At 41.2% G+C, this 26,499-nt stretch overlaps 1 protein-coding gene across 1 annotated transcript in view; it reads right to left on the bottom strand.

Moving 5' to 3' along the window:
• Positions 1–26,499, bottom strand: part of Dennd1b (DENN/MADD domain containing 1B) — a 177,147-nt gene that overhangs the window by 24,947 nt on the left and 125,701 nt on the right. Inside the window, exons 14-16 of the mRNA XM_013017299.1 lie at positions 25,192–25,317; positions 16,911–17,012; positions 2,905–2,995 (exon numbers count right to left, since the gene is read on the bottom strand). Coding sequence (XP_012872753.1) covers positions 2,905–2,995; positions 16,911–17,012; positions 25,192–25,317 — 319 coding nt within the window. The remainder of the gene's footprint in view (positions 1–2,904; positions 2,996–16,910; positions 17,013–25,191; positions 25,318–26,499) is intronic.

A 26,499-nucleotide genomic window follows, 5' to 3' on the forward strand; every position in this document is an offset into this window, starting at 1 on the left:
AGGTCGAGAAAATCCCCACTCATTTACAGATGCCTTCCCCGTGCCTCCAGATCCAACTGTGTATCTCCACAACCTAGACGTGGGTGATGATGCTTTACCGTGTGCTCTGATTCGATCCAGGAACAGAAAGCCCTCGTATTAATGTGATGCTAACATGAACAGAGCCTATGAACTACCATTGCAATGTCGGGAGAGATAAAGGGAGAAAACAGACACTTCCTTGAAATGTCAAAATTACTTTTGCCTCAAGGAACTTTCTTTTTGTTTTTCCAGTTTGAGTTAATTTCTCCTAGCCCAGGGATCATTCCGGGCCTCTGTGTGTAAACATGTCTTTCATAGATATTCAAGACAGAATTTTGCTTTGATTCAGCCAAAAGTCTGAGTGCCATGCTGGCTTACTACAGTGTTTGCTAAGACTTCTCATAAAGAATTAATATACTACGGTTATTGAGCAGGTAAATGAAGGCAGGAATACATGCAACCCATTCTCTGTACTTGCCACAGGACTGTGGGAGGGACAAGGCTGAGCTGTGGCTCGGCAGTAGAGCACCTGCCTAGCAAGTATCACGTCCTGAGTTCAAATCAATACTACCAGTGTGATCACATGAGATAACACTACTTGTCATTCCTCTAGGAGAGGTTCTGTCCCATATTCATAACAGCTAGTATCAGCAATTATTAGCATTACTCCCAGAAAAGTGACGAGGTCAGAAGTTTTCACTTTGTGGAAGAACAGGTAACATTCATGACATTGCTATATTCTTTTTTCTCCTACACGTGAGGAGTACATTTCTAGAAACTATTTTTTTTTTTTCGGTTGTGGGGCCTGAACTCTGGGCCTGGGCGCTGTCCCTCAGCTCTTCAGCTCAAGGCTAGCGCTCTACCATTTGAGCCACAGCACCACTTCTGGCTTTTTCTGTTTATGTGGTGCTGAGGAATCTAACCCAGGGCCTCATGCATGCAAGGCAAGCGCTCTACCACTGAGCCACCTTCCCAGCCCTAGAAACTATTTTTGAAGCGCGCACGCACACACACACACACACACACACACACACACACTCTCTCTCTCTCTCCTAATTAATTAGCTGTTAGAAAAGCATTACAAAATTTTATTAAGATTGTTCATTTTGCTTATTTCAAAGTCTAATAACTTATGCTTTATTTTGTTCTAAGAATAGTTTCTATTTATCACTAACATAATCTAAAATACAGCTAAAAATAACACTTTAACACATTTTTAAGGAACTCTTTTATTCACTGAAACTAAAAGATGTTTAACTAGGCATTTCTTTTGCATAAACATTTGCTCCCATAAGTTAAAATGGATGAGCCCTTTCACTATAATAAAGAACAACCAAGCAATGGGGACTATTTTTACTAAAAGCAGCCATCAGACAATACTCAATGATCATGTCCCCTACTCTTTTTTAAAATAATAGATCTTTAGTTAGAAAAAGTCTATTACCCTCTTCGATACTCGAAAAGTCATCTACCTCTATTACAGAGGTATGTGGACCAATGGTTACCGTGAGAGAGTTTAACTGTACAAAAAGATCATAGTTCTACCCTATTACTGTCACAAGATGTCATCTTCAATTCTACAAAAGCTACCTGCCCCACGGGTCATAAAGATAATGAGACAGCAGTTATGTAAATGCTGAATTTAGGCCCCAAGCCATTTGTCCATAAGCTGACAATATTTTGCTTGTCTGAGTTAAGAAGTAAAGAAGCATTATTTTAACACCAGAATCCCATTGAAGCTATTTTTTTTAACCAAAGAGCTGAGGACAGCGAGTAGCTGGGCCTCCGTGGGTGTCTCTCGGGCTGAGGTGGAGACGCTGAGGGCTGGCCACACCTGGTGCTGTCCGTGAAAAGCCACGCGACCCAGCAGGTCACAGCGCACCTGCACCGTGAGTCTACACCCGCCAAGCTCGCCCTTTTCACGAGAAAAATCACCCCTCTCTAATGCCTTCTGTTTTTATGGTGTGGAAACTAAAGCACTGCTCCAAAAGAAAACTTAAAAGTGGAGACTGTACAGCTGCTAACTCCCTTCTCCTGTACTGTATTTCAAATCTAGCAAATGCACGCATAGAGATTTAAGAACTGCTCTCAAAACAAATACACACCAAACAGGAAAATAGCAGTACTATTGTTCCAATTCAAAATGAACGCAGGAAGATGGAAGATGTTCACTGAGATACCAGCACCGAGAATACTGAGCATTCAGCACTGGCTGAGTGAATGAATAAGTAAACAAATGAACCAACAGGACATTTCAAGACTTAGGCAAAACAAATTTCTGCAAGCCAGGACCACCCACTAGAATTGAGAAACAAGTGTCAAGTCATAAATCATCAATTACTGACATGATTATAACACTAAATATTTACATTTGAAGGAGTGATTATATGTATAGAGTGGCAGATAAAACTTTCCTAAGGCTGCAGTAGTTTACAAAGATAAACAGGTAATGATTTCTGGATTAATAATACCCTAATAGGTATGAATTGTGCTGTTCAAATATTTCCTTTTAGATTTCCTTTCTGATTATATTACAATGTTCTATTTCTGTCATAACCTCATTTTTTTAAAAAAAAAACATAGTCATAGACATCATAGCCATATAGCAGGTGCTGTAGTTCAGGAGGAAAGGCTAATGGCTTCAAATCAACTAGTCTTCTGTGCTATTTATTTCCAATAAAATGAAGAGATTAATTGAGCAGACACAAATTCATGAGACCTTCACACTGCCTTCATAACAGAAATCATGCAAAGTGATATGCACTTAGTGTCTAGCTAGGAGACAGATAAGAAGTAGCTGTTGGTGAAATACACAATCAAACACAAGTATAAGATCAAGATGTTATTTAGAAAATGGAGAGCGTACTGTAAAACAGTCTTTACCTCCACAAAAACCACCTGAAGTGATCTCTTCTTCAAATACATCAGAGAAACCCTTTCCTGCATTTAGTTTTGCCAGCCGACCATCGATAAACTGAAAATGAAAAAGTAGTAAATGTTAATTTTTCATGTTCTAAAGTATTAAAATTTTTACTTCCATCAAAATATGCACAGCAGATGTTTTCATCTGCTTTTGCATGCTGTGGTGCATCCACATGTGGGTTTATACAGGAAGATTCTCTGGCAGTACAAAGGACAGATGCTTGGCCACCTGGGCACAGGCAAGGGCCTGGCTGCCGGGGCAGGCGGCTAAGGGCACAGACTGCGAACAGTCAGCCTGAAGTGCTGCCGCCGCCAGGCAGGGGGGAGGAGGCGGGGAGCCTGGCTCGGGAGGCCTCAGGGCGTGGCCGAAGACTGTTCTTGCCACAGCGCCCCTCTCTGGAAGTATCCACGACTGTCAGCCACCGCTACTCAGGAGACCAACATTTACCTCCAGTGAAATAACACGTACTAGTAGGCTGTCCTAAGGGCACCAGGTAATTCTAGCCAGTTAACTATAAAATAAACACAACTTTTCAAATTCTGGAATAAGCAAAAATTTCCATTGAATGGAGGGAAGCAAAGACACGTGGCCTGGACGCGGAGAGGGTGGTGGAAAGTAAGTTCTTCCAGGGAACCTACAAAAGAGAGGGGAGTGAGGAAGAGAAGCTGTCCTAAGGATGTGGAACTCCATCTCCAGACAGAGCCCGGAGGCGCCCGCCCCTCCTCCAACATATCCCATGTCCCACACGCTGCCATCTATAACGCATCTGAAAAATACCACCGTTAGGATTTCCAACCCCAAGGGAAATCAATCATGATTCTGGATTTGTTTTTTTGGCATTTCTGCAGTTTGAACTCTGGGCCTCATGCTTCCTGAGAGGACAGTCTAGATTCTTGTTACTTATTTTTCAAATAAGGATCACCTACCTGGGTGATCCTGGCAGCGAGAATCACGCTCTGCCTGCCCAGCTCTTCATTGAGATGAAGTCTTTTCAACTTTTTCTGACCAAGCTGGCCACAAAACAATTCCAACACTCTCAGCCTCTCCAGTAGCTTGTATTACAGATATGAGCTACTAGCACCCAGCACCAATGATTTATTATTTATTATTATTTATTTTTGTGCTGGTCCTGGGGCTTGCAACCAAGGCCTGGGCACTGTCCCTGAGCTTCTTTTGGTTCAAGGCTGGCACTCTACCATTTAAGCCACAGCTCCACTTCTGGCTTTTTGATGGTTAAAGAGTCTCTCAGGTTTTCCTACCAAAGCTGGCTTTGAACCATAATCTTCAGATCTTAACCTCCTGAGTAGCTAGGATTATAGGCACAAGCCACTGTTGCCCTGTCATAATTTAAAATATTTATATATTACTATCCCTGCCATATTTAAAATATTTATGTGTTACTGGCCCTTGTTTAGTTTTAATGTTGTTGGCAACTAGAATTGACGCATGATGATGAAGGTGAATGCAGGAGATAACAGCAAAGATTTTTTTTTTGCAGGATAGAACTGAAAATTTATTCATAAAAGCTTAAAATAATTAAATCTTATGGTACTTTTTAATCCTAGCAATCCACATTTTTCACTCAATTAAGATCAAGCAGCTTGGGGCTGGGAAGGTGGTTCAGTGGTAGAGCGCTTGCCTTGCATGCCTGAGGCCCTGGGTTCGATTCCTCAGCACCACATAAAGAAAAAAGAAAAAAGCCAGAAGTGGCGCTGTGGCTCAAGTGGTAGAGTGCTAACCTTGAGCTGAAGAGCTGCGGGACAGCACCCAGACCCAGAGTTCAGGCCCCACAACTGGACCCAAAAAATAAATAAATAAATCAAAAAGATCAAGCAGCTTGACTTAAAAAATCTTCCACCAGTTTTCTATTCGAATGGTCACTAGAGAAACCTCTCAAAGAGCTTATACAGAGTAACAGAGTCTTCCTTGGGTGCCAACTTAAGGTAATGAATCATACTAACGATGCCAGGTCTGAGACTTTCAGATGAGATTCTCTTACGGATCAAAATTAAGAAGTGATAAATGAACCCAGAGATGTTGTCTAACCATTTTGATTACATAAAATGTTCTTCACCAAAACGTCTAAGATGAGTAGGCAAAAAAGAAGTTGTGGCTGTTCAGAACCTGAGCTGCTCTCACGATCAAGAATTCTGGGAAGAGAGACACCTGCAGCATGCGCGGCAGAGAGGTTTCCTAAAGCAGCAAGGCATGTGGAGCTGAGCACCTCCCAGCCAGCACCACCACCCCGCTGCGTAACTGGCTTGATGATCTCAAGCAAATCCTCCCCTCGGGACTCTGTTTCCCCTTCTACAAGACAGGGACGGGAATGAGTGATGTTGTTTTGTAAAAGCTAACTCAAAAGATATGAAGATCCCAAATTGCTGGCGCCGAGTGAGGCTAAGTTGTAGCGCCCCCCTCCAGTCACCCCACCTCTCCTGGCTCTTGCTCTTGCTCAGCTTTCTGAGGGCAGAACAGTGCATTGCTCTGTTTGGCCAAAAAAAAAAAGTCTGGCAAATGGTTGGTAAAGACACTGGTAAGTGGTTTTTGCTGATGTTTCTGTGGTAGGTACGGAAGCCAGGGCTGTCACTCTGCCACTGGGCTACACTGCTAGATTCTTTTCTTTTCTTTCTTTTTTTTTTTTTTTTGTCGGTCATGGGCCTGAACTCTGGGCCTGGGCGCTGTCCCTCCGCTCTTCAGCTCAAGGCTAGCACTCTACCACCTGTGCCACAGAACCACTTCTGGTTTTTTCTGCTTATGTGGTGCTGAGGAATTGAACGCAGGGCCTCATGCATGTGAGGCAAGCGCTCTACCTCTGAGCCACCTTCCCAGCCCCACCGCTGGATTCTTGACAAGCAGTGTGCATTGAATAAATACTACTGACTGAAGTGTACTGAAACAGCAGCTATCGTGAAAAATGCTGACACACCATTACCTACGTGTGAAGTAAACAATTACAACGTACAGAATCAAATAATTCAATTCTATCTTGAGATCAAAGCCAGCAGCATCATGTTGGTATGTTGCTGTGAATAACAAATGAAAAATTTGAAATAAGACAGTTTAAATCAAATGGAAAATTAGATTTGAACACATCTCAGCACAAGCAGTATAAATCAAATTAGAGTGATCTAATTTGATGGACTATTATCATCTTTTCAAACATAAGGTGAAAGCAAAACGAGAAGTTTAAAGTAATGCATTACTGGCGAGAAGAATGAGCCAAGCCTCCCTTTTAAAGGACTTAATTTGAACTAAAAGATTGTGGGAATAAGACTTTCTAAAAGGTTTTCAACTTTGTGTTTACCAAATATAATCCACCCACTTTTATTAAACGAGTGGAATAGTTCAAGTCAGAAAAAGAGATAAATCCCCAAAGTATTTAGGGATTGTGCACTTTGAGCATGAGTAACTACTGATTCAGCCATTCAAGCCAACAGAAATTAGTCATTTGGTAACACACCACAAGTCCATGAATGATCACTGGCAATCCTGTCAGCAACAGCCAGACATCTACCGATGTACATACAATGGAAGTGTTTTGCTCTTAGAAGAATAAAAGAATGATTACAGCTGGGCTGTAATGGCTGTGATGGCTCACAGCTGTAATCCTAGTTACTCAGGAGGCTGAGATCTGAAGACCACAGTACAAAGCCAGACTGGGGAAGAAAGTTCATGAGATTCTATCTCCAATTAACCACCCAAAAGCCCGCAGTGGAGCTGTGACTCAAGCAGTAGAGCACAAGCCTTGAGCACAAAAACTCAAGAAGAGCATAGGGCCCCAAGTTCAACCCCCAGAGCCAGCATACACACAGCAGAAGAATGCTAGCGGCTTACCGACACACAGGCTGCACTATACATATACTAACACTGATCCCCAGGAATACGTTTGGCTAGACAGATAGAAGACGCTTGAGTACGTGGTTTACTGCCCCGTGGGGATTATCTTTCCCTTAAGGAGCTGTTCCTGAGCACTGAGGGGTAGTGCTCTCTCACGCTGAGCCACAGCACCATTCCCTCTATGCTTGCTTTCCCTCCTGCACCAGGCAGGGCATTTCCAGCATTTCATCCCCAAACCTAACCATGATGATGTGTTCCTGTGGGAGGCCCTGGTAAGAGGACCGTGGTCTGAGGCTGGGTCCTGGCACAAAATAGGAGAGTATAACAAAAGTAAGAACTAAAGAAAAAGAAGTGTCAAGTTCAAACCCTAATGCCACCAAAAAAAACCCCAAACCCACCAAATCTAGCCCACTCAACTTGATGTTTACCAAGCCAATCAGCTGGCCCATTGAACTAATAGTTAAGTGAATCATTATTACACTGCAGACACTTTTTTTTCTAGATGCCTGGCCATGGCAATGAATAAAACAGGCAAAAATGAACACCCTTATAATGACAGTAAAAGGTCTACAGCAGCGAGGGAGGGCGTGACGGAGGAAAATTAATAAACTCTGCAGAATGTGAGAAGGTGATGTCTTGCACGAGAAGCAAATAACGCAGGGCAGCGGTGGGAGGGGGAGCCAGCTTCACTTTCAAGTGCGTGGTCAGGGCGCAGCCAGCACTTCCAGACAGGAGGAGGAGGAGGCAGAGAGGGCGAGGAGCCAGGGAGAGGCCAGGGAGTGGCGAGGCCAGGGAGTCCGGCCGGCCTGTCCTTACCAGGCCTGCCTGGTGCCACGATGCTCCGCCAGTCTGGTCCGCCAGCTCTGCCCCCAGCCAGGTCTGTGTTCCTGTCTCTCCTTACCCCACTACCTGATCTGTATCCGTTTCTATGGGTCTTTCTGACGAGGTCCAAAGCTGCCAGTGGTTCTGCCTCCGTGTTCCCTCTTCCTGGGCTTCCATGCGTTCCCACCTCCCCATGCCAGCACAACTGTTCTTGTAATCATCAGGGCTCTGTTACCAAGCCCAGGAGTCCAGATGGCAACTCCGCTGTCCTGAGCACTCAGCACGGTGCACCCTCCCTTCTGCACTGGTGCTAAGATGAAGTACCCTCTCCTGGCGTCAGTCCTACCTCCGACCCCCCCCCCCCCCCCCCCCGAGGGGAACGCGAGCCATCCATGCAGGTGGCGTAACCATCCATCCCCCCCCCCCCCCCCCCCCGCCACGCCCGGGCTCCTCCACTGTTTCTCCTGCTCAGACTCAGTGATTTCTGTTTATTCTCCCTCCTTGGTCCGATGGTCTGCAGCCTCATAGCTTTAATACTGCTTGTGGCTGAGTGTTTGGGGGGTTTTAATCTCAAGTCCAATTTCCTCCTCTGCCTTCTTTATCCATCTGCCTTATCAACAGATATTCCTCCTGAACATCTAAAACCTCATCCTGAACTTAGCGTTTCTTTAGCTGACCCTGTGGAAGTTTGTCACACAGCTCCACTTCTGGCTTTTTGGTGGTTAATCGGCTATCAGAGCCTCGTGGACTTTCATGCCAAGGCTAGCTTTGAACTGTGATCCTTAGATTTCAGCCACTCATTAAGGATTACAGGCATGGGCCTCCTGTACCTGGCTAAACTCATGTTTCCAATCCAGTGTTTCTCCTGCCCGCATCTGGCCATGCATTTCTCACCTAAAGTACAGAAAGCTTTCCCCACGTCTTCACTCTCACCTCTGCTTAACTGCCCCGCCACGTCCAATTACATCCTCCCTCTCCCCCCCCCCACGCCCCTCAAACTGCCTTTCCATGACATTTCAACAGTGCTCACGCTCACCGGTTATCATTACGTAAATGCACTGTCTCTTCGTTTCCCCTTACATTTCTTATTCTGAGGCAGGGCTTCGTTCTTTCTTTCTCCTGACCCCTCCCAGGTAGGACACTGCCCGGCATACAGCAGGCGCTCAGGTTTTACTGACAAATGAGAGGGAATCAAAAGCACTCGGGTGACTGTGGCGTTTTGCTGGGTCTTGCATCAATCATGCATTTTGATGATGAGAGTCAAGAATGTGCGTGTTTACCAGGGTCTCAGGGACATGTTTTGGGGTGCTCATTGAAATCACTTAACAAAGAATGCTGAGAAAATAAGCAGAATGTTTTGTTATGAGGCAGTATTGCCTGCCTGCCTTCCACCATTAAGTCTCCAGATCGTCCCTGTCTCTGTCTGTTTTTATTCTTTTTTCCCCCTGTGGTGAAATAGGTGCTTCCAGTAATTACCATCCCTCATTCCACCTATCTCCAGTGCTTGCTAGTTCCCACCACGGCTGTGTTCTTCAGCCTGACGGTGCTGGCAGTGCGTGTGCTGATCTTAGCTGTACCTTACACACCAGGGGCAGTGACCACGAGGAGATTAATAGGAAAATGAGACATTTGATGGCAATTTGCTACCTGTGTTAAAACCTTCTAAAATCCTCCAAAATTTCTAGCTAACATAAAGGCAAAGCTCTGGCTTGAGAGGCGCTCCTTTGCTCCAGGATTTTGTCAGGTCAGGGAGGTGAGCTATGGCCGGACACAGTGTGCACTCAGAGTCTCACGCAACCTCCGTTCCACCCAGCGCACCACGCGAGACTCACGTCGGAAACTGTTCACGTGGCTCTGTTTGAGCCCGTCACACTTGACTCCCACAGCTCTGTTACCGGAAAGGAGCGCAAGGATGTTCACTATGTAACACATTCAGGTGTCAGCCTTCTAAAGAGGTGTGGCACTCAGAGCTTTTATTTTAACCTTTTTTCAACTATTAAATGGCCACTATGTTTTAGATGTTAGGATCTAGCAGTGCTTACAACACGATCCAGGCCATTAAAGAGTCTGTGATTCAAAAGGAAGCCCAAAATGAACAACTAGTATAGGTAACAAATCCAAAAGGATAAGGAGAAAGGAAAAGACAAAAATATCAGAGGCTAAGAATAGGAAAAAAAATGAATATCACATCTGACTCTCAGAGAAAGTTGAAAAATATAAAGAGAGGGTATTTAAAAAGTAAGTACCCTTGCATGCTTGCATTTTCTTTAATTTTTTCCTAGAGGGACATATTATTGGCTTTCTAGATACAATTGCTTTCTGCAATTTGGTTTTATACCCTGGCAAAACAGCAGCAAATCGGGTGGAAATCTTGAGAATTAACCTAGATAAATCACCTGAACGGTATATAGTATAAAGTCAGTATTTAATAAATGTTATTTTATTCATTCATAATTTATGGTCATTTACTCTTTCAATATTCTAAGGCTCTGTTACAATGCAGGTTCAGAACCACGAAGACAGGAAACAGTTCCCAGAGAACAAATACCGAACAGTTCAGAACAGTTCAAGCAAGAATATTTGGAGATGTACCAGAGAAGTAGAAGCCAGAAAATAGAGTTTTGTTAGAATAGGAATCTGAGATACTGGATTTCAACTACATATTAAACCAAATCAACCTAACAAACACCTTCAGACTTTCCCCTCCAAAAAGGTAAGATCTAAGCATCCTGCTCCAGTACCCAGTACTCCAGAATAGATGTTAGGTCATAAAAGAAGTTACAACAAACCTTGATTGAAATTAAGTTGCTTTTCTGAACACACACACACACACACACACACACACACACACACACAAATAAATAAAACCAGAGATCACTAATAGGAAGAATTGAAAATTTCACAAATACTTTTGAATTAAATGACATATTCCTGAATAAACAAAGTGCAAAAGAAATAATTAGTTGTTTCTTTAAATCTTGAGAAAAATGAAAATAGAACATACCAGAAAACTTATGGGTAACAACAAAAGCAGTTCTATAGAGCAAGTTATAGCAATAAGTATCTACAATAAAATAGGGGAAATGTCTCAATAAACAAAAGGAACTAGAAAAAGAAAAAGAAAAAGCCAAGACCAAAGTAATAGAAAGAAGGAATAAAGATCAGAGTAGAAATACATGAGTCTAGAAAAACCACAGAAAAGATCAATAAAATTCAGAATCACATTTTAGAAAAAATAGTAAGATTGACGACTCTTTAGCTAGACTAAGAAAAACGAGAGAAGACTCCAGTCAATAAAAATCAGACATGAAAGAGCCCTTTTAACTGGTGCCACCAAAATACAAAAGGAATATAAGAGCACTGTGTACAACAAATCACATAATATCCGAAAAGGCCAGTAATTAAAGGGAATTTAAGCAATAAATTAAAATCTGCCATTAATTCTTCTCACTTCCTACAAGTTGAAGAGAAGGAGAAAACTCCAAATTCATTTATGAGGCCAGCAATAATCTCACACCAAAGCCAGAAGTTAATGCACACACATACATACATACATATATACATACATACATACATACACATATAAACATATATACACATACATACACACAAACATACTTACATACACATATAAACATATATATACACCATATACAACACATAAATACATACATACTTACATATATACCCAGTAATTCTAATGAATAGAGAAGACAAAATACTAGTAAGCCAAATTCACAGCGTACTAAAAGTACCATCCGCTATGATCAAATAATCAAAGACACAAAGATGCCTAAATATACAATAATCAAGTAATGGAAGGACAAAGGCCACATGACAGAGGGAGAAAAAGCAACAGACAAAATTCAACATGGTTTACGATGAAAACCTAATACAAATTAGGTAAAAAAAACAATGCACCTTGACCCAAGAAAGACCATATATGTCAAACCCAGTTATTAACCATATTCAAAGGTAAATAGTTGAAAGCTTTTCTTCTAAAATCAAGAAGGAATATACCCTTAATACTTCTACTCAACATGATATAAAGAAAGTAGTCACCAAGGGTGGGGGGAGGAGGATCGGGGGGGTGGGGGGGGAGGATGGGAAGGATGGGAAGGGGAAACAAACGAGGAGGCTATAATGCTTGATAAGAAACGTACTCATTATCTTGCCCATGTAATTGTAACCCCTCTGTACAATATTTTCACAATAAAAAAAAGAAAGAAAAAAAAAAAGAAAGTAGTCACCAGAAAAACAGGTAATCATCCAAATAGGAAAAAGTTAGGAATCAAATTGTCTGATCACTGATAACATCTTATCTATGCAACCCTATAAATTTTATTTTAAAAATTGACTAATAAACCAATTTAGTAATGTAGGGAGTACAAAGTGAATATACAAAATCTCATACTATTTTAATATGCTAACAATCTTTAAAAGTCAGTAAAAATTTCCAAGGTCTCAAGAAAACATTAATATGTCAGAGAATATAAGCAAACATGGTATAATAAGTCAAATATTAGCCTTTCTCATAAAGATGGCCAGTGATAAAATAAAGCAATAGGAAATAAATTAGTGGCTGGTATCACATATTTTAAAAATCAGCAAAATAAGTCCAACTACAATCTCATTAAAAACATTAAATACTTAAGAAAAATTTAACCAGAGGTTGAAGATATATACATCTAAAAGTATAAAATATTTGTGAACAGATTGAAAAATAAATAAATAAATAAATAGACATTCCATGTTCATGGATCTGAAAAACTAGTATTATAAAAATTATCCATACAACCAAAGCATATGCAGATTCCACACAATCCTCACCAAACTTCCAGAGACATTTTTCATGGAAATAGACAATCTTAAAATGTATATGGATCTAAAAATGCACCCCCAAGGTCAAAGCAATACTGAGCAAGAACAACCATGCTGGAGGACTCATAGAGTAAACTCAGTCCTGGTCCTGAGCCAAAGAAGCCTATAATGGAATGAGCAGAGAAAACTAGCCTCCCCATAGATTTAATGACAAACATTATACTTGAGAATATCACGTCCTGTGCTGGATGGGTGTAGTGTAAAATGAAGACAAGAGCCTCAGGAGTGGCTGGAGTCTTTCTAAAGCTGCTAGCTAAGAAAGGACGGTGATGTCAGAGGTGAGGTCTGAAGGAACTATCTCTGGGATTCCTTCCAAATCCATTATCTGAAGAGGAATTCATCCAAATGGACGCCACTATCAGCCCCTGAGCTCCGTGTTTACTTCACAGTATCATGGAATGCTGGAGCCAAAGGTATCTCCAGCTTGGTCATCTTTTAGTCTGACGCCTGACACAAAGGCAGAAACTGAGGCTCAAAGAGATTAAGAAGTTAACTGCCAAGGGAAACACAGCTTAGTAGTGCCTAACCCAGGAGAGTTAAAATTAACTCCAATAGTAGTCGTTTAAGGAATTAATATTTTAGTAAGGATGATGAAGCATGGCTGGGCGGTTGTATGTACTTTGTCCAAGACCAGCTCCTCTGTGGACTCAGGAAAGGGAGATGATGATCAGAAGCCATCATCAAGATGATGATCAGATTGTCAAGAGGGAGTTTATAGGACCTGCTACCCAGGTGCATAATAAAATGCAATGATTTCAAAATTGCAATATATGTATGCATGTATATATATATATGTATGTATATATACACACACATATATATGTGTATATATATGGCAGAGTGGTGTGGTGGGATTTTACACAGACTGTATATATATATATACCTGACCAATAAAAGGATGCTAGAGGTAGATTGGTTCGTTAGCTTGAAATAATCTTATACAATGTCTATGTATACATATATGTGTGTGTATGTGTGCATATACATTTATATATAAACCATCACATCGTCCCTCATCAGCAAAAAGTGCCATGATTTGACAGTTAAAACTTTTTAAATGAAACTAGAAAACGTACTCAATTTCAATAGAGAAAGTGTTAAGCCAGGAGCAGGTCGCCTCCCCGCGCAAGTTCTCTCTCTTGTGCTCCATCTCCACAGAAAAGCCCATGGTCCCTTTAAGCTGGGCTTTTTCTCTTCTTTTTTTCCCCCCTTTTTACTTTCTTTGGGTTTTTTTTATTGCATGTACATATTTACTTAAACAGCTCATTCAGCTTTGCTTTCGCATGAGCGTAGCACTGGACTAGCATTATCATACACCCTCTTCAGTGACACCCGCACCCTTATTCACGTTCAGATTTATAGCAGTTCACTCATGTCATCACTGTGCTGCCACATTTATGTCATGAGAGTAACTATTCGTGTAAACACTTCCTGAGTGTGCTACAGCTGAATAGACTGGACGTGGCTTAGGTTTCTTTGTGTTCATTCAATTTGTACGCCTTCGTAAATTCATGAATTCCTAAGTTCTCACTGGTTCTGGCACTTTCCTGTCAACTGCTAAGTTCTCTGCTCCATTTCCTGCCCACTTCCTGTCCTTCATTTCATGGATCTGGGATACCCTCCCTCCAGATTCTCCACGGCACTAACCACCTTGGTCCATCTCTTGTCTGTGAACCCTTTTGGGGGTCATTTCTATTTTAGATATATCTTCAGCTCATAAAATGTCTCTCCATTTCCATCTGAAGCTAACCCCATCTATTTCCTTTAACTTCCATTATTTTATACTTCCTCAAGAGAAACTTATTTGCTACCTCTGACCACCAGGTGTACATTATTTAAAGCTGCTGCTCCTGAACATTTATAAAGTTTTTTCTCTTCTGTTCAACATCTTAAACATGGTTATATTTGATTTCTGATAATCCCAATATTTTAAGTCTTTGCTCATGTTCTCTGCCTACTACTCCTGTTCTTTCTCATTCTTGATTTGTTTCCCTGTATGTTGATGACCCTGCGTTTTCTTGCAGTTCCCAGGGCTCGGGTAGAAAGGAGACACGTTATTTCTTGTTTACTTTTGCTTTACTCATCCCAGCTTTGTAGCATGTGCTCCTGCATTTTAAATTATTTCGGTAGACAGAGTATTTCTGGGTCCTACTCTACCCACATCATCAGAAAAGTTTGATTATTTCATTAGAACCAAATGCTGCTCTCCTGGGCCCAAGTCCTGTCCATTTGGAAGCAAAAACATCAGTAAGTCAAGGCACACTCCGAGCAGTGTTAGACCTAACGTGGATCATAAATCAATGCCTCGGAGCATCTTGGAGCATCCGTCTGTGTCAATAAATATTTTCATTAACTGACTTTTTTTTAGAAGACAAAACTCTTTCACATAGAATCCTTTAAACCTTTCCAGCAGCATCTTCAAGTATCACTTTCCTAAGTAAGAGGTACGTGTGTTAGCAAGGTCCTGGAGGACAGCAGATCTTCCCCGTAAACCCACTCAAGCTGTCAGCGCACGGGGCTCTGCCGGCATTGACCATTTTCATTGTTACATTCAACGTCTCTAGGAAGTTGTATTTGTTTGTAGGTTTTAATGGAATTTGTCTAAGAATGAAGCAGACACTAAAATTTATTGAGCAAAGTACCAGGTGCCATGCTGAGTGTACATGTTACTTCACATGAACTTTTATTACTGTCCTGTGAGCTTAGTAGTAACATGCCTAGCTTTTATTTTAAAAAAACTAGACATATACTCATGAACGTATAGCTATTGAGTAATAAATTCAAGATTTTAAACCAATTCCACATGACTTCTAAAGAATACTTTTCAATGCACCATGCAAGCAAAATCGACTCTATTCATTTTATCAAATGGTAAGAATCTAATTACAGAAACTGACTATCAAAGGGAAATAGTGAGATATGCTACTCACCCATTCAATCCTTAACCTGTCTATCATTTGATCTTTACAACTTATTTTTGACAATGGAAGGTAGGATCTCTTCTGGATAACTAAAAAAGACCTGAGAGGTTCGAGTATTTAACTCAACGTGCATAGGTTGGATGACAATCTTGGCACTGTGCTGTTACACTGTCAAGTCAATGTTATAAATATTGCAGTATTTATAAGGGACTATGTTTTGATCCTACTTATAACCCAGCAAATTAATTCAATAACTGCTTTCAAGCCATCAAGAGACAGAGAACTTGAAAAGACTTGCTTCCTCCAAAGGAAACTCACAAGACATTTCTGATCCTAAAACACAGGCCCTCGAAGTCTGTATACAGGATAATTCTCTGCTACTCCTCAATGTGAAACTTCACAAATTGGAAGACAATAGTATTATCTCAAAGTATTTTCTAATATCAGATTCATTTAAGTTTAAAAATGTCTAATAAAGGTCATGGTATGTAACTCAGTAGTAGATCTTCTGTAAGGATCTGGGTTCAAGCCCCAGCAGTGCAAGAAAACATCCTCAGAATAAAGATACTTTTACTAACTAGTATTTATTGATTTAACTTGAAGGTTAGTTTAAGTTAAATGGTATTTTCTCCTCTTGATGGCCAAAAGAAATTATCTGAGCAGCTACTTGAAAGCATTATCTATTTATACCCGAATCTGGAGGACTGTTTAAAATATATCATAGGTCTGAACTAAATACTGATCTCACAAAGGTAATTTGATGCTTAAATCTGTCAAGAAGAATGAGAAAGGTATTCATAACATAATTTAAATTATGTAGACAAAAATTAAGATGGACCAACCTAAGAGATTTGCTATGATCACACCACATGAAAAAACAGGTACATGTGAAACTTCTGAAGTTGTATTTGGATGTCAATTTTTTTTTCCTAAGGGCAATTATATTTTCTAGGTGAAAAATCAGGACACACAAGCCTATAATTTTCTTCTGAATTTTGAATTCATGAAAAGTCACACAAACTTTTATAAGTTGATAAAATATTCATTTTACAAATTCTTTGATAAATTGTATTACCCTGGGACTGTCCTAGTTTTTCTGTTTATCATATCAATCCACCATACCAAAATAACTCCTTTTAAGATGCTAATCGTGTTGCTTCTTCTTCTGTAGACATACATCTCTGCTCAGTGAAACCTCGCCCTTAGAAAGTTTTCATGAAGAATTTTTAATGGGAATTTATCACATAATATCCTTGAGTTGCAATATCATAGTTAGCACAACATAGCACCTTTTCTGTTTATGTGTCAAGACTTGAAAAACAAAGGGAAATCTAGAATTTTCTAATGATTCTGGACAAATAAAAAAGACCAGAGAGAATTTCCTAAAATTTCTAGAAGAGATTCCCTCGCCTCACCCCCACCCCCCCGGATTTGGATATAGTTTTGGAATGATTAAAAAAAAATCTGTTCTGTTACGAACCAAAAATCCAGAGACCCACACTCACCTGCTTAAAGAGCTGAAGGTTGACGGCAGTTTCCAGAAACTGCTTCATCACACTGGAGCGGTGCTTCACAAAGCTCTCCTCACAGAAAGTGACAGGCTCACCCTAACAGAGACAGAGAGTTCCGTCAGTCAAAGGCCAGTCAGAGAGAACCCGTCTCTCTGGGGAGGCGCATGGAAAGCCACTGCATGTGAGGCACAGGACCAGCTAACAGATGGTAGAGGCAATAACCAGACTTCAGGATGAACCTGGTATGTCTGCACTGAAAGTGCTCTACAAGAACATTCTAATCAAGCACCCCACGCACTCTTAAACCTGTTTAATTTCACCACTTCAGAGTAGAAGGTAAACCCCCTAAAAATACTTGGCATTTTTAGACTGAACTTTTGAGTTTCAACATAGGATGCATGCTTGGGAAAGCACAAGGGCAATATTTGTCATTCACCTTTTTTAAATCATCATCTATTTGTTTCTAAATGGAGAAGTCTTCTATGCCTTCTCTTCATGACTGCCATACAATCCTGATCAGAGCTGCTCTAGGGTAAGTCCCACCAGGCATCTGCTTCCAGTTAGCTTGTGTGCTAAGTCAAGCAAGCGTCGTTCGGTAGCGCTAACAGGTGTTCCCCCTCCAAATCAACTACAGATTCCTCTTGTCTACATGTTCCTGGGTGAGCAGCACAGAAAGCCACCACTTCCCGGCTGATGCCTACCACCTGCGACCCCCTTCATCAGTGCACTCAACACCGACCAAGACTGTACGTTATGATCAAAACGAAAACACGCCTACTATCATGACCCCAATCTACTCATGGAGATGAACGCCCTCGCAGTAAAAAGGAAGCCGGGAGCCTGTTCACCTGATGTAACCTGGAGGGGATTATGACTCAACTACAAGGCAGATGTGAGGCTTTGATTACAGGTGTCTGTAATGCAACATCCCGACCACAAGCCTCTAGGAGAATAAGATGAGACCATGAAATAAGATAATGAGACTAACAATCTGTGAAGTTGGGCTGCTGTTTTATGATGCTCTAGAACTGCACTGTCCCATAAATCAGCCACTAGTCATGTAGAAATATTAGGGTACATAGATTGAGTAAAATAAAAGTCCACTTCCTATCAACTCTTTTGCACACAAGGCACACATACACCGCTAGTATTGAGCAGCTCAGATACCGAACATTTTCTCTGGCACAAAAAGTCTTCTTGGATAAAACTTCTACTTAAAGAAATGCAGACAAATTACTAGAGAAGACACCACGATGCTCTCATCCCCTTTCATTAGCTAACAAGGCACCACACACACACATACACACACACACACACACACAGCACACACACAGCACACACACACACACACACACACACACACCACACACATACACAAAATGCGTCATATATCTTACACTGAATGTCGGTGCTCTGAAGAGCACCAGGGTTATTTATTTCATTTACACACTCCAAAGCCAGGCGCCAGTAGGTCACACCTATAATCCCAGCTACTCAGGAGGCTGAGATCTGAGGATTCTGGTTCAAGCCAACCTGAGCAGGAAAGATGGCAATACTCTCATCTGCAGTAAACTACCATAAAAGTCGGAAGTAGGGTTGTCCCTCAAGTGGTAGAGCAACTAGCCTTGAGCACAAGAACCTCAGGGATAGCACCAGGCCCCTGAGTTTATGCCCCAGGACCAGCTCCCCTTCCCTCACCCCCAACAAAAAATTACATAGTTATGCTGGGTGCCGGTGGCTCATGCCTCTCATCCTAGCCATTCAGGAGGCTGAGATCTGAGGATCGCGGTTCAAAGCCAGCCCAGGCAGGAAAGACCATGAGACTCCTATCTCCAGAAAACTGGAAGTGTAGCTCAAGTGGTAGAGCGCTAGCCTTGAGCTGAAGAGCTGAGGGATAGCGCCCAGGCCCAGAGTTCAAGCACCATGACTGGCAAAAAAAAAAAAAATTACATAGTTCAAATATTATAGCGAGTTAGACTGATATATTTTGAATGGTCAAAAAGCACTGCATTACTAGTGCCCTCGAACCTACAATCTAGTAGAAGGAAAAAAGCAACAGTCAATCCTGTTGAAGACAAAGGTCTATTGTCTTTCTGTGTATCTCCAGCATCATATTGTTACAACAGGAGCCCAGTAAATCAATGTTTAATCCATCAACAAGCAAGCAAGCAGGCAGGCAAGCAAGCAAACAAGCCCTTTTTCAATAGGGCACAAAAATTTTCAGAAATAAATACAGTTCAAACAAAAATAATTGCTTCGGTGCTTGAATTAGTTAATAGTGAATGTTAATTATACAAAGAGATCCCATTGTGATATTTCCATATGATATACAATGATCAAATGCACTCTACTGCTTTCCTAGCATCCTTCCTATTGTTTTAAAACATTATGGTCCTCCTTGTTCTATTTGTGTGTGTGTGTGTGTGTGTGTGTGTGTGTGTGTGTGTGTTGATCATATACACCTACCCTCCATCTCTCCTTTCATTGGCATTCTCCTCTCCAAAACAGTTCCTTCACTTGACACCTTTGCCATCCAAAAAAATGAATGCTCTAAGCGAAGTTCCATCTGCATCACTACAATTACTAAATTTCCATGTAATAGATTTCCCCTAAAACACACAGGCTATCTAGGTGAGCTAAATGTTATCGACACTGAAGAAAAATACTGTTCAATTCAAATAGAACCCTCTACCTGCAACTGAAAGGTTTAGATTTCCTATCACATACACACACATCTTTTTTTTTTTTTTTTTGGTGGAGGTAATGGAGGGTAAAGTGCCGGAGAATTCCAAGGCAAGGAGACGGGTAAAGATACTAAAATCAACTTAATCTTTTTCAAGAGTTGTGCATGATCTAACACAAAAACTCCATCCTCATGCATCTTTGCGTCAATGCTATCCATCCCTCACAAGGCGGGAAGTAAAGCTCTGGTTTCTTGTGCATCCATTTCTGAGGACGTAAAGCATGGTAAATCTTCGAACTAACTTTTCATATTCTGATCAAACACAGTTGGTATACTAAGAATCTCTAATAATAACAGAATCCAGACACACATTGTAATTTTCTTCTAGGGAAATGAAAATTAGTGCTTGTTGTCAGGGCTCTCTGGTTTTTTCTATGTGTTTGTGCATCAGTACACTGAAAGTTCTGGTGCTGATATTCTCGGGGGGCCTGAATTCACTGCCATCCGAGGGCGCCCGGTCCGAAGCAGTTGACACATGGCTCCTAAGCAAGCAAGCACTTTCAAATCCAAGTTGACCTGAATGACTGGAGAAAAAGAATTCTGCCTACGCTCTTAACCAGGGTTGAGATGATTTTTTTTTAAGTTCATGTAGCTAACTACACTGCATACCATTTTGGAGTTGAGAGGGAAGGGGGGATTAGGAATCAACAAGACTGTCACCTGATCTGAAGCAGGGCTTCTCAAAGTGTTACCCAGGTTCACAGGCAGGACTCGCTCCATTAAAACCAATCCTGGCATTGTGTGCACCATCCCTTGCCCTTTTTACTACAACGCTCTCCAGAGACCCCGTGGTACCCACCAGAGGCTCCGCAATTTTCCATACTGCAACAGACTAAACGTGGAGGCAGTCATCAGCACAGTCCAGGTATCTTATATGCACCAGATAGTAAAAAAAATAAAATAAAATATAAAACAATTCCATGCTCTAACCAGACGGGTGAGAAATAGTTTACTTTTAGCCGGGCACAGTGACTCACACCTGTTATCTAGTCTGAAGTCAGAAACTTCGCAATAAGGAAATATTTAAAACATAGATTCGATCTTATGCTGCAGGGAGGAGGTGCATGACTTAGGAAGAGCTCAAACCAGAAAAAAAAAAAGTAAGGTACCAAAAAAGTGATACTTGACAAAAATGTGAAATATAATCCCAAATCATTATATACTCAGTGTACACTCAAGCAGTTCCATAATGCACCTGGACTTCATATGTACTGTCACCAATATATAAGGAATATAAACAAATGAAGCAAAAATGTCTGCATACTGAGAGCTTTCAAATTTAAAGTCTCTGAAAGGCTGTCAGGTTTCTCTTGGGAATATTCAAATTGGTGCAGGCTCTCACAGGAAATAACATAAGTGATTTTCAGGATACACAGCATGGGTCTTTCAAGAATGCTATTTTTATGGAAGATATAGCAAGTTTATGCTCAGTTTATTAACTATGAAAAAAAAACTTTCTTCTCCTGCAGACACTTCAGCACAGGAAAAAAAACCCTTCTATGCAAATTATAAACTAGAATTATTAACAGCAAAATACTCCCTTTGTACACATTATACTCATTTATTCCAAAGTTAATAGATCTTGAAAAAAATATATACAGCTACTTCCTCATTCCCCATTTTCCTTTGAGCCAGTAACCTGAGACGGTTTAACAGAAATGGCTTTTCTAAATCAGACATAGAACCTTCTAGCATTTTGGTTAAATTTGAACACTCAGAACATACGACTAGATGATAAATTACTTGTGGACATATTATTTTAAAAATTCACTTCCTTTCCTATAACCAAGGAAATAAGAAAAATAATTCCTAGTGACAACCATCGCCAGTCATCTAACAACAGACACTTCCCTGCCCAGGAGGCTCAGGTCACAGGCCCCGCTGCGTGAACAGCGTCCACCTTCTAGCTGCAGCAATTAGGTGAAATTTTATCCCTGTTAATTAAAAGAACAGAAAGCGACTCCAGAATCACACAAGATGTTCCGCAGCAGAGGCCCCCCCCTCCATGCAGAAGCCTGGATGGTAAGGAAGGGAGCCCACAAGGCTGGATCAGGCAGGGATAGAGCTGAGCGGGAGGAGAGGAGGAGACGGCTCCACTCCGATGTTAACACTCACACCGTTACAGATGCATCAAATGGAGCCACTGGAGCCTGAGCTTCGTTGCCAAGTACAACTTTCCTTACTGATCGAGGTTTACAGAAGAATAGAGCCCCAAAAGAGTTCAAAAGACAACCCTTTCATCAATTTGTCAAACCAAAGCCCCTATTACATACCAATCCTCATTCTCTAAGTCGTTTATTTTTAATTAGCCAAGCTCAAGGCAGCCTCGGGAAGGTTGAGAAGAGGGCAGGGCAGGCTAGCACTTCAGGAGGAAAGGCAAGTTACCCCCGGGTCCCTCGCAGGACAATCGGGGACACACACATTTAGAGCACTCAGTAAAGCTTTTCCCTCCCCATCCTTTAAGAAGCTGGACAGTCAGAAGCTTAGCTTTTACTTTTAATCACTGGAGACCCAAATAACATACAAATGTCTAACTAAAGGTCCCTTACTAATATCGAACGCAATCATTTAAAAGGATCCTATTTGTAACGATGATTTTCTTTTTGGAGATGAAACATGTATTATTATGTGAATATACTAAGGGGATGGTCCCTATCATGTTCACTGCTTCCAAATTTTCTTTAGATTCGTTTTGTTCGGTGTGCGCCAGTTCGGGGGCCTGAAGTCAAGGCCTCAAGCCCTCCCGGCATTCTTCACTCTACCACTTCAGCCACACCTCCACTTCTGCCTCTTTTCTGGTTAATTGGGGATATGAGTCTTGGAAATCTTTGTGCTGGCTTTGAACCAGGATCCTCAGATCTCAGCCTCCTGAGAAGTGATGATTACAGATGTTAGCTACCAGCACCCGGCTAACACTCAAGGCAGAGCTGATGGCTATAGCTTGGACCCTGACCTTCTCACAAGGGCCCCTGGGTTAGGAGCCAGGGGGAGCTACTGGTGGGTGGGGGAGCTACTGGTAGGTGGTTGAACCTTCGGGTGGGGCCACAAGCGAGGTCCTCCAGTCCCAGGCGGCATGTCCAGCAAGGGGACTGAAGCACCAGTTCCTCACTTTTTCTGGCTCATTTTGCAAGCTGGTTGCTCCACCAGATACTTCTCCAACCAATTTCTTGCCACAGGCCCAAAGAAATGGGGCCAAATAGCAATGGCCTGGGACCCCAAAACTGTGAGCTCAAATAAACCTGGACCTTTTAATAACTCAACTAACTTGACTTTCTAAATACTTTCACATATTGCTTCCTAAGTTAATTATGTTGTTATGGTAATGAAAGGCAGATGAACACACTAACATAAAACATTTATGATATATGTATACATATATATGTATATACATATATATGCAGAAACCCCAATATTTAAGCTGATTATACAATTTCATGCATCGCATGTGGTATATGTATATATATGCATACATATGAATATATACACACATACATACATAGAGATAGAGATTGGGCTCAGGCCTCACACTGGCTCAAGCTGCTAGCTCAGATAATGGTGCTCTAGGACTTCAATCATGCCCCCGAGTGTGCTTTTTTTTTTTTACTAGTTATTTTGAAGATTGAGAAGAGTCTCTCCAGAATGTCCTTGAACTCTGATTCTCCAGATCCCAGCCTCCTGAATAGCTAAGATTATAGGTGTCAACCACTGCACCTGGCTCTTTAATTTTCTGTTTTAGGTGCTGTTAAATAATTTGAGCAGGAATATATACTGTATGGATAGTTCATTTCTAATCTTCAGAAGGACTGGACCTTGAGATTAAGAAGAATTTCTGTCCTATGTTAGATATGTGCTACAGAACTTACTCATAGCTGCGAATTCTAAAAGGCTTTAAACACGCGCACACATGTCAAACAGAGGAGCTGTGCGGTGGTGTGGACAAGTCCTCAGGTCGTGGTATTTTAGGAAATAGTGCGTGGTCTTCCTGTTACTGTATGGCTACTGTATGGATCCGGGGACCCCACTCCCTTCTTCTCTCATTTATTATGTCCTGGCCACGAGGGGAGGGACTTCCCTCTTGTTCACAGTCCCTCAGAAGGTGCTGCCACAACACAACCCAAAAACAACCCAGCCGGCCACCCACGGACTGAAACGTCCCAAAGTGGGAGCCAACATAAACCTTTCTTCATTGTAAGTTGACATCCTCAGGCATTGTGCCACACTAACAGAAAGCTGATTAACACAATCTGTTAACCGAACACACATATTTATCTAGAGACAGCCACAGACACAACCGTGCATTTAAGCACCCTTTCTACTATCTCCATTACCCTTCGAAACCATGAGAACCACTAAGTGGGCACCACTAATTCAAAAGGCCATTTAGAAAGCCTGACAGATTCACGTTTGCTTCATGCTTCATGGTTTACAATAAGATTTACACATTGACTCTTGTTTTAAAATAAGATAAAAAAATTTAGACTTTGGGATTGCAAGTAGCTCATCAATGATTAAGTAGCAATGTTATCATTTCTCTTACTACTGATTCACTGTTTTTATCCTTTGAAACTTAGTCATCTGGTCATAATGTTTTTTTCTTTTATAAAACTAGCCTGTCAGACTTTAATCAGTAATACAGAGAGAAACAAACAGATTTGTCTGATGCTTTCTTGGACCACCTTAAAACTTGGTTGTCATTTTATATAACAATCAATTTCAGAGTATTAAATGGCAAAATGAGCTAAGGCATACTAAATAGATAAGCCCATTTTGGAAAAGTCTTATGAATTAGGCAGACAATGTATTTCCAAACGTCACAAAATTTAAGTTCTAACTTTTTTTTTAACTTTCACTTGGTACCTGTCATATCTAATCTCATTAATTAAATTATACACTGGTCTGCTGGATTGCTTAATGATCTTAACAGAATCAGGTAAATGCTTTAAGATGCTTGAACACAATTCATTAATTAGGAAGCAAATGTTCCATTTTTAGAATTGCAATAGGATGATGTGCAAAAGAATGTGAGAAACATTAACTAAAGGTTACCAAAACGACTAGCAACAAAAAGTCAGGAAATGGAAGAATCGGGCACCACTGGCTCATGCCTGTAATCCTATCTACTCAGAAGTCTGAGGTCTGAGGATCGCTGTCCAAAGCCAGCCCTGGCAGGAAAGTCCGTGAGATACTTATATCTCCAATTAACTAGCAAAAAGTCAGAAGATGAGCTGTGGCTCAAATATGGTAAAAGGCTTTAAACATGCATGCAAGCGCTGATGGACAGCGCCCAGGCCTTGAGTCTTGAGTTCAGGCCCAAGTACCAGCACACAAAAAAACTAAAAAAACAATCAAAAAAAGAAAAGAAAGACAGACATGGGAGAGGTAGGCATAGGTTTTACAGCATATTATACTGGATTTTAAGACAGTCCTGATACTTTTTTAAGGTGTGCTGTTACAATGAGATGTCCTCATTCTGCCCCGTTCCAAGCAGGCATTTGAAAAGTCTACTAAAACGATGATAAAGAAAATGCTTACGGGTTTGTATCTCAGCGCATCTCTGTAGGATCCAAACAAAGCCGCCTGAGCCCTGAGGAAGGCCCTGGCCACACCATCCCCCGTAGCTGTGGACTGCTTCTTCAGTTTATTTTTCAAGGCCGAGACCTGCGTGTCAGAGAGGAACGGTTAAATTAACACCTCAGAAATTGGTACAGCGAGGTACGAACCCAATCAGCAGGCAAACCAGAGAGCCTGCAGGTCAGCCAAAAAAATGTCTCCTCCCGCCCAATAGCTTATCTGTGCAACTGTGCAGGCACCTGCTGCTCTGTTAATTGAAAGGAAAGCAGGATGGATGGCAATGGGCTGATGCAAATTGGTTTATGCTCTTTTTTTTCCCTTTCCCAAGGCCTCTTGACATAAATAAGCTTTAATTACTTTACAGTAAACTGCTTACAAGCCACTTTTCCACACATTTTTAGGATTACATGTGTGTCTGCTTGTTTGGAGATAAACCTGGCTGGATATCGCTCCTTTCTGCGAGGTGAGGTCATTTGTTACGCGTCTTCTGCGTTTGCTCACAATTGCATTGTACTGTGGGAGGCCTCATTTGCATATATGATTTTCCAGGTATTTACTAAATAGAGTTTGTCATTAGAAAGAGCAGAGAGGTGATAAAGTTATTGAGACCGTTTAATGAGTGAAGAATTTACATTATGCGAATGTTATACACGGTCTCATATAATCTTCACAAAGGTATCTTAAGAAAAACACCTGTGTTCTCATTTTTGAATGAAAAACTAGGAGCATAACCCATGAATTAATCTGCTTGGACTGTGTAGCTACCGAGAGGCAAAGCTGTGATATGAATCTGCTGAATTTGTGTTCAATGCTATCGCCTTGTAAACCCATAATCAGAATAATAAGCTTTTAAATAGAAGCAATAATTTACCTATGCATTTACATAATCATGAGACAGTTTCAGTTGTAATCATGTATCATAACTAGTCCATCATTTACTTGTTTCGTTGTGGGGGGAGAGGGGTAGTTCAGTAGCTTAACACAGAGCCTGGGGGCTGTCCCTGAGCTTTTTAGCTCAAGGTTAGTGCTCTACCACTTGAGCCACAGCTTCACTTCTTGCTCTTTCTGGTAGTTAATTGGAAATAAGAGTCTCACAACCTTTCCTGCGAGGGCGGGCTTTGAACCACAATGCTCAGATCTCAGCCTCCTGAGTAGCTAAGATTATAGCTGTGAGCCAGTGGTGTCTAGTCCACCTTTTAAGTTTAAATGCTATGTCTTTTGGAGAATTATACTTTCTACACACAGCCTTTAATCTTTTTTTTTTTTTTT

This window comes from Dipodomys ordii, unplaced genomic scaffold, assembly GCF_000151885.1.
Source record: "Dipodomys ordii isolate 6190 unplaced genomic scaffold, Dord_2.0 Scaffold35, whole genome shotgun sequence".
NCBI classification, from domain to species: domain Eukaryota; kingdom Metazoa; phylum Chordata; class Mammalia; order Rodentia; family Heteromyidae; genus Dipodomys; species Dipodomys ordii.